Below are 13,747 nucleotides of genomic sequence, written 5' to 3' on the forward strand. Positions count from 1 at the left end.
TTGGGGTTTGTCCGCGTTAGCGACGTTGTGTGGATAGTATATTTGGGAATTGTATGCGTTCGGGTACGTTTGTATGGATAGTATATTTGGGGTTTGTATGCGTTCGCGTACGTTTGTGTTAATAGTTTATTTGGGGTTTGTATTATCTCCCTTCTGTGTTGATAGTATATTTGGGGTTTGTTTTTTTCCTCTTCCCTGTGTGTGTGTGTGTATGTGTGTGTGTGCGTATGTCTGTGCGCGTACGTTGTGTGTGTGTGTGTGTGTGTGTGTGTTAGTGTAAGAACGTCTGGATAGTATATTTGTTGGGTTTTTCCTCTTCGCTGTGTGAATAGTATATTTTGGGTTTGTTTTTTCCTCTTCCCTCTGTGTGTGTGTGTGTGTGTGTGTGCGTATGTCTGCGCGCGTACGTTGTGTGTGTGTGTGTGTGTTGGTCTCTGTTTGTCCCTATAAAACTCCCTTTATCCCTATTAAATACATTCTACCTACCTACCTACAGTAGCGCGTATTCAGGTCAGCTGCTTGCAACACTGTTGCCATTTATCCCCTAGTTTCCAGTACAGTGACGTCACTGACGCTGGAAATTTTGATACTATAAATATAGACTTGGGGTTTTCCACAGGTTGTAGCTATACATATGTACTAGAGTTCTTAAACAGGAACGTCACTCAAGCTGAGGCTATAAAAAGATAGTGGGGTTTTCCAAAGGAATAACCCACAAGTTGTAGTATAAAAAGATAGTGGGATTTCATATGAATTTTAGCTGATTATAGCTATAAATAGATACATGGGTGTTTATCCACGATCGTCACACAAGTTGATATTGTAAGTAGTTACTAATTTTATCCATTTTAGTCTAAACCATTGTAACTTAATTTTCGGGGATATGTTTATTTTCCTTTAAATTCTGGGACAATTTCGTCATTTTAGCGTTACTTTTAGTCACATCCATTTTGTCGTTGAGCATTTCCTTGATTATAGCTATTTATAGCATCATTACAATTATGCAAATTTTTGAACACCCCAGCAATATTTCAGGTCTTGGTAATGCTTTATATATAAATCTCACGCTTGTACTAGTGTATGTATGTTTCTGTCTCTGTTGTGTTTGACCCTCTACCATCATTGTCCCTAGACAATCCCACCATGTTCAATTCCCCTTGACGATATACAGACCCACCATGTTCAATTTCCATATGTTAAATTCCCCTAGTCTCTAGACAGACCCACACTCTATTCCCATGTTCAATTCCTCTTGTCCCTAGAGTGACCCAGCAATTTTTCCCATGTTCAATTTCCCTTGACGCTATACAGTCCCACCCTGTTTAAATTCCCTTGAAGGTATACAGTCCCATATTCCCATGTTCAATTCCCCTTGTCGCTCAACAGTCCCAAAATCTATTTCCCATGTTAATTTCCCTTGTCGCTAAACAGTCCCACGATTTTTCTCCATGTTAAATTTACATAGTCGCTAAATAGTCCCGGTGGGGGGGGGGTCTGTAATGCTAATTCCCATTGTCGCTATGGTATCCCTATTCACTACTTATGTATGTATGTCGCAAAGTGGAACTATTGGACTGATGAGCGTAGATTACATGCTATGTATATATTTATCACGACCACTGGATTTATTTTTTTTCAGCTCTCTCACGACCTCTTCAATGTAATTTTTTATTATGTTACCAAACAACTGGTTGTCCGTTCCTTCTTCGGTATTTGAATCTCGAATATTCTTCACAGTATTCCTAATTTTATTAGCATAAGATTAATTGAAATGATAGTCTAGTCTTCATCTCCTAGCTTCTCAAATTGCTGACGCTACACGAATTAGGCTTCCGTCTAGTGTTAGTTCAAGTAGTTCATGTCTTTGACCCTTCGCAACAAAGAACTTGAACTAGGACATTAAGTCATTGCATGACTCCCTTCGCGGGACTCGTAAAAACTCTGATCATAGATTCGCAAAGACTGATATGAAACAGGAATAAAAACTTTGTTTAAAAACCCTATTTATACTAATTTCACTTAACCTAAAATACAATGAAATGCACAGGATGTAGGTCATTTCAAATGGAAGATTCCATCCTATTTGTAAACAAATTTCGGTGCTGATCTTAAGTTTTAATAAACATCTTGCTTACCTTTTACAGTTGTGACAAAAATCATGAAAGCAAAATACGACAATATTCATGTAGGTCTAATCTTTACCCTTAATCGCGGACAAAGGTCAAGCAACATAATATAAATTAAATATACGTAACAACGTTTACTCTTGTTTAGATGTGTTCAAACGGATGTAACTCTAAAAGTGACAAAAACTTCCGAATCATTTAGAGTTTATTGACGAGGACAATCTACCCAACATCTAATGTGGGAAAAAATATACTATAGCGTGCAAATATAGCAACAATGTTATTAAAGAAGCTCCCTTCTTTCTTTTTTTTTTTTGGGGGGGGGGGGGGGGAAACGCCAAATATTTGCAGTTTTAGGGACCTCTGGCGATATTCAAATTATAAATTTATCAATTAAATGAATAAGTTTTACGCATTTGTGATACTCTTTATGCTTGTCATTTTAATAATCTGCAGCTAGGGTACAAATGCTGTACTTAGGGTAGAAGGTTTAGCCCAAACAGGCATATGTGTGGGTTTTAGGGTCTGCTCATATAATTGAATCAGCGTTGATGCTCATGTCTGCTTTGTTTGGCAGCTGTTTTATATTATGCATATTAAAAAATATACACATTTGTCGGTCATCTTTGCTACAGTTTTCTTGTTTTAGAAAAGGATTCTGGAACCGGAAAATTTTGTTGTAACCCGAAGTTGGCCTCTTGCTACAAGTTTTGCTACAACACCTACTCTCCAACTCTCTAACGCTGGAGAGCGTAAAAGTAGTTCTGGTTGTATTGTGTGATGTTTATTTGAGTTTATCTTAATTGAAAACAGATTCTGAATGTTGGTGATCAAATATTTGGCTGTTTCTTGTTTTAAAACCGAGAGTAAAGCACAATGGTTGTCTGTTACGTAGTTGGGTGTACAAATCGACGATTTAATGACTCTAATAGAGGCAGAAAATCGTTCTATCGAATACCGAGCGTAATGAAAAACCATGGCCCGCAAACATTAGAACTGTCAGCTAGACGGAGAGACACTTGGTTTGCAAGACTGAGACGGGATTTCAAATCTTTAAATGTGGATAATGTCAGAGTATGCTCGGATCATTTTGTCAGCGGTTAGTATAATATTCTACTGGTAGTTTAGTCCTACAACGTAAGACATACCACCCGATATTTTTGTTCTGTGGGATGATTAGTCCTGCATGTAAGACCTTGACGCTGATATTAATGTTTTGGCGTCAGGTTCTTGCTGCCTAACTAACAGCGCTGTGTAGTGTGTTTTGATCTCGACTAAAATCGTAAGGAAAGTCAAATTTTCAAGAATATCTCACAACTGGAAACTAAAAAAACGGCGCTTTTCTACACAGTGAAGTCATAATGTAGGGACAGCAATGGTTTTTTAACAGTTTGATTGAGTTATGTCGTTTTTTATACCGGTACCATCCGACATTTTTACGTACTCAAATTACAGAAAAACGTCAGAAGGACACTATTGCCGTCCCTACATAATGTTTTAATCACACTTTACTTACTCTCATGTCTTTTCTCTAAAAAATTCAAAAATTCTCACGAAAGAAATGGACCTGTTTCAAGTTTCATTGGCCTACATTTAAATATTCTGGAAAGCAATGAAAGCCGGGAATGCCGAAATTGGATTAAGTTAAAATATTATTCTTTAATGAAATGAATAAAATATATTATGCCTATTGGAACTGTTAAGCAACGTGTCATATCATTTAAGAAACATATCCCCTGCATTAACCTACTTAAACAAACTTTGGCATACCTCGACTACCATCGCATTGCAACAAATTCAAATGTATGTCAACGGAACATGAAAATGCGTCCATTTGCTAGTGTCATATTTTCATTCTGCCGGGATAAAGACAGCACAGTAAGTAGGGTAATTGCACATAAATTAGTGGAAGAGTGTCAATATAGGCTGCGAAGTGTGTGAGATATTCCTGAAAGTTTGACTACGCATTCCGATGTCAACCAAATAATAGTTTTGTATAGTACGTTAGTGACATTTTAATACTAAAGCCCTATGATCATACCTTACAATGTAAGATAAGTGACGTATAATGTAATTGTTGATTTCATGCATTCAGGAATTAACACCCCAACCCCTCCACCTGTTTTTATGGTTAGCTCCACATAGTACATAGTAGGAGTTCATAAATTTATTCTTACCGCACTTTACATGTTTTGCTTGTAGTGAATTAGTTTCTAAATCCAAGAATGATCACTGAATGCTGTAGATTTGCTCTCGACAAGCAAATTTGGATCTCCATTCCCACCAATGAAACTTACATGAGTCAACACCTGCCATTAATGTACTGTGTATATAAGCATTAATTATCATCATTAAATTAAAAGAAGAAACATATCACAGCGCATATGTGCCCCCAAATAACTAATTTGGAATAAATATGTTATTTAGTAAGCATTCTTACATGCATATATGAGTTAACAATAAGGAAATAAGGTGGGATATAAAATGTGGGAAATAGTTATCATGTGTATGGTAGCTTGAGACCACATTTGAACTGTTAACATAAAAACATTAAAAGGGCAGTATTTTTTGTCAATCAATTGCTATTGCTTTCTCTCACTGTAGAACAGGCAGTTTCTTTGAATTATTCTGAAGAGGCTTGAGTCTAACCTTTAGCTATTGTGCAGTTAGGTGACAGCTGACCAGAGTATGAAATAGGGGCACGTGGGGGGGATAATGCTCCACATAGAGGAACGGCATGTCCTTCGAGAATTTCACTTGTATTGGACTAAAATAATTGGTGAATATTTAGTGAAAACAATCCTTAAATATGCTGCAAAAAACTTCCGGATGGTAGGTCCCAATCTGCATGTTTTCGGATTCAGTCTCCCAACTTGGGTTTTGAAAATATTTTTTGTGTGCATGACATGCTAGAATAACTGTACGGTATTAACTAAATTTATTCAACAACTATTTGAATTCTTTGGAAATCTTTCTATACATTTGAAACTTAAACACAAAAGGGGCATTTTTCACTGGAGCATATTCTGATTTCTTGAAACTATTAGAACTGAAAGGACTTTTAGGAAATATGAATTAATTCACCATGCTTTAAGTGACAGGGAGGGGCCCCGAGTGGCCGAGTGGTCTAAAGCGCTCACCGTTACGGATCACTGCCATCTCACCTCTGTCGTTCGAGTCTCGGATTCGGCCAATGTGGATATGTGAGAAAGCTTGCCAGTAGCTTCTCGAGGGTCGGTGGTTCTTTCCGGGGATTTCCCGGTTTCTTCCTCCACCATTAATACTGGCCGCCATGTATAGCCTATTGCGTGCTGAAAAGTGGCGTTAAACCCTACAACAACAACGACAGCAAAAGTAAAAGATCAGTGAGCAAAAGTAACATGTTACTTACCCCGCCTGGATTCATGTTTGGTGACACTCTTTCTTCAGAATATCACAGCCAGTTGTAAATGAATTGATGACTTGTGCCTTGATACACATATCACAGAACATCTGCTTTAACTTTGTATCATATCTCAGCCACGGATGCCCAAGTTTCCAGCTGTTGAAAAATTTTGGGAGCTTTTGACCCGTTCATCATGACGTGGTATTCAATTGAAGCATTACTACCTGTAGATAATGTTGGACTACCAGGTATAACAGGTTGAGTGACTGCGTTGTCTGATGAATTTGCACTAAATCCAAACGCTGTTAATTTTGTTAACTTACTCTTAGGATGAGATGATGAACATGCAATGCCTAACTTAATTTACCCATGATAATGTTGCACTGTTGACAGTATATAATTCTCATTGAGATTTTTTCCATTACACAGCAATGGGTACTTCAAGGATTAGCTGTTGTTCAATTAGTTGTAGCTATTTCTGTTTGCTATTTAGAGGTTGGTTGATTGTAGGTAAAGTCTGGTAGCATGATTAAGTGTCTCACTCAGGCCAGATGTCAACATAAGCAGACTATGATGTAACAATTCACTGTAAAGATGGGTTTCTCAACATGAACAAAGGATTGTCTATGTAACAGATTCCAGTGCATTGTGCATCCAAGTTTGTGGCTTCCTTTCAGGTCCCTTTGAATATCTCCAATCCAAAATGCATGATTGTATGTACAAATTTAACAGCCAAAAAGGCTGTCGCCCAGAAAAATCACCAGATGGTATATTTTGTCGGTAATAAGGAAAACAAATCTCAATTTGCGACATTGGAAAAGCCCAGGAGGATCACTATACATGTACATGGGTTTTCCACAAAATAGGAGGTTTGTTTTATATATTTTTACTTCAGAAACAATTTTTGGTTTACTGAAGCCACTTGGTAAATTTGCAGACCTGTTCACCTAATGACACCACAGACTCAGTAACACATATTACACAAATCAATCATACACCAAAATAAAGGAAATTAAAAATTCTTTGTGTAATACCTAAGATATACAAGGTCATTTTAGAAAGCCAGTATAACCAGTGAAAAAAACCTGGGAAATTCTTTTTCTTTAAAAATCTAACCCTTAGCAAAATACAAAACTGTAGAGTGCCACCATTAGTAGCTATACTCAGTGAGGATAACTCTAGTATGCTTTTGGAGATTAACATTAGACTCTGAGATCAAAACAGGTATTTTTTTCTCTCACATGATATCGTGATCATGTGAAAACACTTTGCATTGAATTATGGGTATTTATGCAAAGCAGGTACCTGAGATCTTGTGTACCTGGCCTTATTTAAATTAGAGCACTTGCTTCAAGGTGAGTCAACGAACCACAAGATCTTCAGTCTACATTCGATCCTCTTAATCAGCCATATCTGCACTCTGCCTATATATTTTTAAAAAGAGCAACATCCGCTTTGTTGAAAATTGAATTTTTAGTTAAGCACATAAGACTGCCATTCATGGTGAAAGAGACAATGAGAGACAGCATACAGGAAATGGTTCCTGAATATATTAACACTGCACAATTGCTACAAAGGACTTGACAGAAATAGTGAATTTTGGTATATCATGTATGTATTTGGTGGCGAACACGAAATAAATGTTTATGAATATAGCAAAATTCATTTTTTTATATTTGAGACTTGCCAATGCCAAATTTTAACATGAAAAAAATAACATGTCTGGTTATGTGGTGTAGTAGAGACTGCACCGTGGACATTTCGGCCCAAGATTTGGCTCCTATTCAGAACTAGTCATTATACACCATTTAAGATTGTTCTTGCAAAAATAATAAGCTGCCTCAGAAACTTATATTTCCAAAGTAAAGGAAAAGAAAATTTATTAAGTTATGCATTCTAGAAGTTATTAGAGAAAAGAAAATTTCCTGTTGGTGACGTCATTCTTATAAACTCAAAAATAAGTTACACTTCAAAAGTATATCAAATTTTTGGCCAAATTCAGACACTGTGTATCAGTTTCATAACTATTCATCATTTTTTTTTATTTGCCCGGAAATATACTTCAGTTTGGGAATGAATCAAAGTGATGTGAATTCTTATGCACAATCGGAGACAATTTCCCCAAATTACCATACTAAGGAAATAATTTAAATACATTTTAAATGTCCTTTTTTATTTACTTGTACAAAGTGTGAATACTGTAACATTTATTTAGTTTAAGGCATTAAATGTTGACATTTTCCAAGTCCCCCTTGTTGATGAGGAAATTGTTGATATCAAAAAGTCTGAAATTTTGGAAGACATTTGTTTTGTTTGTTTTTTTTCATTTTTGGACAGCTCCTGGCATAATATCTTAGGGTTTTGGGATGGTATAAATATGTAATAATGAGATAAATCCCAAAAAGTTAATATTACCCATTGAAATGCATTTTGACGAATACCTTGAGCATTGCTAGTACATGTACTAGCACACCCTCCCGTTTATTTGAATCCTCGAACTGATTTTAAAAAGGAAACAAAAATGCACAAAACTTAGTGATTGCATTCATTGATTGATAATTTCTAGCCTGATTGTTGCCACGGGGTCTGTTAGAGTTGAATTTTTGGCATTTCAACAAAAACTGAAGCTCTTGACGTAAGCAAGCGAACATGACTGCTTGCTATGTATTTCTGGTTTCTAGACTAGTCTGTTTCAGTAAAAACTATGTCGTCTGCATCCAATATTTGCATTGTCTCATTTTAATATTTCAAAACATGTTGAACAATAAATAGGAGGAGCTCTTGTATATATGTGATCAGAGAGAAATAAATCCAAAATTTATGGAATTATTGAGATTTTAAAGGTGGTGAAGTACATTACATCACTACATGAAAACACAGATTGGCCCAAGCAAATATGATGATTGTTTACTAAAGAAACTCGATTTGAAATGCCGGTTAGTAGACAGTGTTTTTGTTCCCCCTGGCAACAATCAGGTTAGAACTTATAAATCAATGAATGAACTGACAAGGTTTGCTGCATATTTTATATCACTGATGCTCTCTGTTTTTAAAATTGTTTGGGGGTACAAACAAATGAGATGGCAAAAGAATACTATAGGCTCAGTTTAGTCTGACCCTTCCCACTTCATTATATATATATATATAAATATCAACATTTGTCTTTTCTTTCTTTCTTTGTGTTCTGGCCACCAAACAAGAGGTTGTGAGTTCAAAACTTGCAGCATCATCCTGATTTATTTACTTCTATTTACTTCTAGATCTTCATCATTTTTTCTTTCTGACATTACTGGTAGTGGAGTTCAACCAGGCGAGGCAGTATTTCATAATGGAAATACTTTCGAAGTATTGGTCGTTCTCAAGTAATTAATAAATTTGATATTTAGATTGACCTTTATATGTGGATGGTATGTAAAATCCCCCTTATTTTAGCCTATAGCATTCATCAGAACACTAACCTTTCTAGTGGTAACCCCTATCAGAATGGAACACCTGTTTGTCCATCATCTGCTGACCTTTTTCAAAATTACTTATGTATGCATAGTAGGCAGTCTCACCCCAAGGTATGAGTCATATATGAAGACCATCTATTGAGGACTGCATCACAGACTGCTTTTATTAGAAATATTGAGACCAGTAAACTAGAAGAGATAGAAAAGAAGATGTCGGATGCACATAATTATGTACTGGCAGCCAAAATTTCAACTTAGAAATTCTGTGTCGATTTTATAACCAATAGATCGATCTTTATAAAACTAAAAGAACAAAAAAAAAGATTATACGTCTGCCTCATCTGGTTCAAAAGTTATGGGTAAAAATATTCTTCATAAAATGCCGAGATTTTCTTAAGATGTGTCAAATTGCATAAATGGCCAAATGAAGTAGTTGATATTATTGAAACTAATTGGAGTTTAAGTCTGGAACTTTCCAGATCTCTTACATTCTATACAGAGACTTTGCTCAGTTTTTTGTGGAACTCATTTCTCTGAAACAACAATGTAGCAGACCCCCAAAATTAACGATCTTCACTAAACTTGTCAATGGCAAATACAGCCGCAAATATTAAAAATTCAATATCTTGGCCATTTATTTATCAATTTTTAAAATTGAAGGTGTATTGTGTTCAGATTGCTGTAATCTAATGATTCTATATTCTGAGGATTTAAAACAATTTTTTAAAACATCTCCCCACAACCTGGGCAGAACTCACATTACGTCAACATACAACCACACAAAAAAGTAAAATCTGCACTGTGCAGAAGAGCACAACCAAATGTAAAAAGCATGTTATATAGCTAATTCAATACCAAAATGTCATGTCTGTTTGGAAAATCCCGAATCAGCTTTGCATAATATAAATATCTCAATATAACAAATACAGCAAGAACACTTTGTAGAAAAATGTTAAATAATTTCTAAATTACAACTTGCACCACTTCGGGAAAACATGTCTTAAGTTATTTGAATGTTATCCAGGTTTTGCTGACATGACAGTAGTCTCTCTTTAAAAATATTTGGATGTTTTACCATCCAAACGCAGCCATTTGCTGAGCCAAGCTTAAAATCAGATATAAAAACGTACTCTGCATTCACGTCTGCCTCATCAGGTATATCAGGCCAATGATAAGCATCATCTCTGATCAAGCAGCGCTCTAAGAAATTTACAGTCCCTACAGTTTCTGCTTTGACAGCAGTCACCTCTCCAATGTAATAATCGCTATCATACAGCACACCTACTGTGATGCCTGTTCGAGCAAACTTAAAACTGTCACATTCCCTCAGACAAGGCATATCAGGAGCATCTTGACATTCTTCCTTTGGCTGGTCTGCTATCTGTTCTTCTGCCTCTTCATTGGTTGAAGTCTTTAGGAACTCCTTCAAGTTCTTCACCATTTGGTTGAAGGACAGACTAGTTTTAAGCAGTGGTGACTTCAGTTGTAAAATGACCCTTTGGTATTGCAGTTCAGCCTTGATTGCACCCAGTCTTCCAGTTCTCTGTTTATTGAAATACTGCAACACCCTGCCCACATCTGCAGCAGTCCTGCATCGGCCATCATGGTTTTTCAGAGTTGCAAGAATTTTCATCACCTGAGCTCGCTTTTTCACAAGTGTTGCCTCTTTTTTTGGCCTTCTTTTCCTCCAGCTGATGCCTCTTTCTTTCCACTGCATCCTTTTCTTCTTGTCGATGTTTTGCTCTGAAAGATTGTGCCAGGCATGCAGACTTCTGGAACAAAAAGTTTTTCTCTTCCTCAGTCAGGGATGCCAGAAAAGAAGACACTGTCTTATTTCTGTTCAGCATGTTCAGTGTTGACAAGTGATGTGCTGAAGCATTCGGGCGCTTGAAAAGACTGAAGTCCAAATCTCCAAAGCACTGCTTCCCGAACATGTTGGTCAGCTGACAGTGAGCAATTTTGTGTCTATACTGTTCATCCTGAACTGCATGGTACTTGCCTGGCTTGTCTGGCAGGAACTCTGCAAGCTGACATTCAACAACCTGATAAATATATTCTCATGTTTAAAGAAAGGAAAAGAAATTGTGTATGTACAAATAAAAATTGATATTCATGGCTTTCAATAACGCTTTAGAAATTTGTTAAAATCAGCAATCCAGCGACTTTTTTCAAATTAAAATTTGGTATTCTGCGATCAGTTACAACTCAGACATGAAAAAACAAATTTAAATACAAAAAGTAATACACATTACCTCTAGAAATCCTGCACACAGATGGCCAATGATAGATGCTGCTCTCTCCTGTTTCTCTCTTGAGGTGTTCATCAAAGACAAGAATATGTTGTCTTCAGCAACAGGTATGTTGAAGAGAGGCTCAAAGTCTCTTGTGAATGCATCAATTGGATGTACAGACCATATTTTGAGGAAACTGCATAGAAGAACGACGTAATGGTAGAAATCAACATATGCTATTGGTCGTCCCAAAAGCTGCCAGTATGGTTGAGTGATACGGAAGAAGATAATCCCAAATGCTACCAGAGCAGCATCAATGTCATCACATGTAATGTCATGCAGAATGCCATCCTGTTTCCAGTTCTTCTCAGTCTTGTAGTTACCAAGGAAGTCAGCAAGTTCTTACTGATGAAAGTGGATAGCAACAGCAGCTCTGAACAACATGTTGAATCGGTTTCCTTTGAATCCTGGAATTGATGAATTCAAGCCCTGGAGCGAGCAATATGCCAGCCATGCATCTTGACAGGAGTACCTCTTGGTCCGATGACTGTACAGGTTTCTCTGATGAGAAACCACACAGAATTTTCATTATTCTTATTATTAGAAAATTTTGTTGACTTCTCACGTCCAACTGCCGAACTAAACACATTCTTCAAAGTTTTATTAGCTGACTTTGCAAGTCCAAGAAGTACATGGGCATTGCAATGGAGGAAGTCCAAGTCTTCAGTACCAGTAGTTGCCTTCCTCATTGTATTCAGCTCCTTGTTGAAGGCTTTGTTGACTGCTGCCCTGTCACTCATAGTTGCTGTCAGCTTAGTGAAAAACATTTTAAATAGTTTGTCAGCTTCCTCACCCTCCTTTTGGCATACATCTGTCAACTCTTGCAGCAGATTGGTAGTGATTTCCATGAGAGATGATGTGTCTTCTGTGGCTATCACAGAAAAACTATAAGCAAGACTTGCACCACTGTCAGGTGTTACTTGTTGCACCACCACTTTCTTTCCACACTTGGTTGTTCCATCAGTGTGAATATCAAAGTGTTCTGATTTTAGGACAGTATCTGCTAATTGGAATTTTGAAATGACGTGTCCTTTATCTGCGAAGCGTAAAACACTGCGAAGGGAAGGTAACTCTGCTGGAGGGAGGTGAATATCTAGCAAGTGTTTGCACAGTCTCAATCACTTCTGCACATCTTGTTGCTGATACTTCTTTTTCCCCAATCAGTTCAGTCACACACTTCACTGTTTCCCATGTGAAATATCCTGTTTCTGGATCTTTGAGCAGAAGAACATGCAGCTGCTCTGCATTTGCCTGAAGTCTAATGTTTTCCTCTTCAAGTTCTTTAATTTTTGCATTTTTTTTTCTCAAAGCAGCCCATTGAACTCTGCATATCCTCTCTGAGTAGCACTGACTGGCTTTTGCTGCTCTTGCTTCTCTTCGCAGTCGTGTAATTTGCCTGATAGCATTTTTCAACTGACAAGTCATTACAAATACTCTCGGTTCTCCTCTTTAGCTGGCAAGTTACATTTTCCTTCTTTAGGGCAGTCAGTTGATGTTGATTGCTTTTAACTTTTGCCTGGAGTGTGCTACAGGTTCTCTGCAGCTGCAGAGTTGTTTGCTTTTTCTGCTGAAGCTGACTGGACAGAACAGCGTTGTTGGAAATAGAAATATCAAGTTCACTCAGCAATTCTTTTCTTTCATATGCAAGAACACTTATCTTACCAAGGCTGCATTCATTCACATGCTGCTGCTCTTGTACCTGTCGACGCAAAGATGCAAGCTGATTGTTGGCACTTCCAAGTCTTTGAGCTAAAGGAGCAAAATTTTGAGCATTTTTGTTGTAGCAGCTGCTTTCCTGTGGAATAGCTGATGATGGCAATGGTTCATCTAGTAATGTCTGCCCAGGAAAACAAACCTTGAACTCATCTGAAGGCCTATGCAAAAAATTCTTGTAGTTTTTGCTCAGCTCCTTCTCTTTTCAGGTTCTTTGTGCGACTGTCATAAGCTTTTCTTGTCTGTTTCAACCTATAAAGAAACTGTCTGTCTGAAAGTCATAATAGTTGATATATCAGAATGACATCTACAGTTTATATACATCAATCCCATCATTATTTAATGACACTGATTCATAATGTTTTGTAATAAACAATAGCAAACCAAATTGTAATAAACAATAGCAAACCAATTTGTAATAAAAATAGCAACTGATGGTTTGGAACAAAGTCAACAGGAAATATCACTATGTGAGAACTATACAGTCGATAACCAACCGCAAACAATTAGGACAAATCTTATCCATCCTAATTCCTTTATGATTTTTAGCGTCATTCCTTGATTTTACAATCATATAAACTGTGGTTATGCTTCACCACATGCTTTTGTATTAAACTGAGAGCATTGTTGTTTGTTGTCCGTAATAACTACATTCAAACCACTTAAAACAGCATTCGTTAAGTAATTTTTCAAATTAAAAGCTGTAATGAAAGCGTCTTTTCTATGAACAAGACATTTATTTTGATTGGAGTAGCTTGTCATTTCATGTACTGATAATAC

At 36.8% G+C, this 13,747-nt stretch overlaps 1 protein-coding gene across 1 annotated transcript in view; it reads left to right on the forward strand.

Annotated features, from left to right (window-relative positions):
- The first annotated feature begins 2,880 nt into the window (after positions 1 to 2,880).
- LOC149795291 (uncharacterized) overlaps positions 2,881 to 13,747 on the forward strand; it is a 50,802-nt gene continuing 39,935 nt past the window's right edge. Inside the window, exon 1 of the mRNA XM_089965014.1 lies at positions 2,881 to 3,225. Within this exon, the coding sequence (XP_089821140.1) occupies positions 3,003 to 3,225 (223 nt within the window). The 5' untranslated portion in view covers positions 2,881 to 3,002. The remainder of the gene's footprint in view (positions 3,226 to 13,747) is intronic.

Source organism: Sinohyriopsis cumingii, chromosome 7 (assembly GCF_028554795.1).
Source record: "Sinohyriopsis cumingii isolate HCF-2022 chromosome 7, ASM2855479v2, whole genome shotgun sequence".
NCBI lineage: Eukaryota > Metazoa > Mollusca > Bivalvia > Unionida > Unionidae > Sinohyriopsis > Sinohyriopsis cumingii.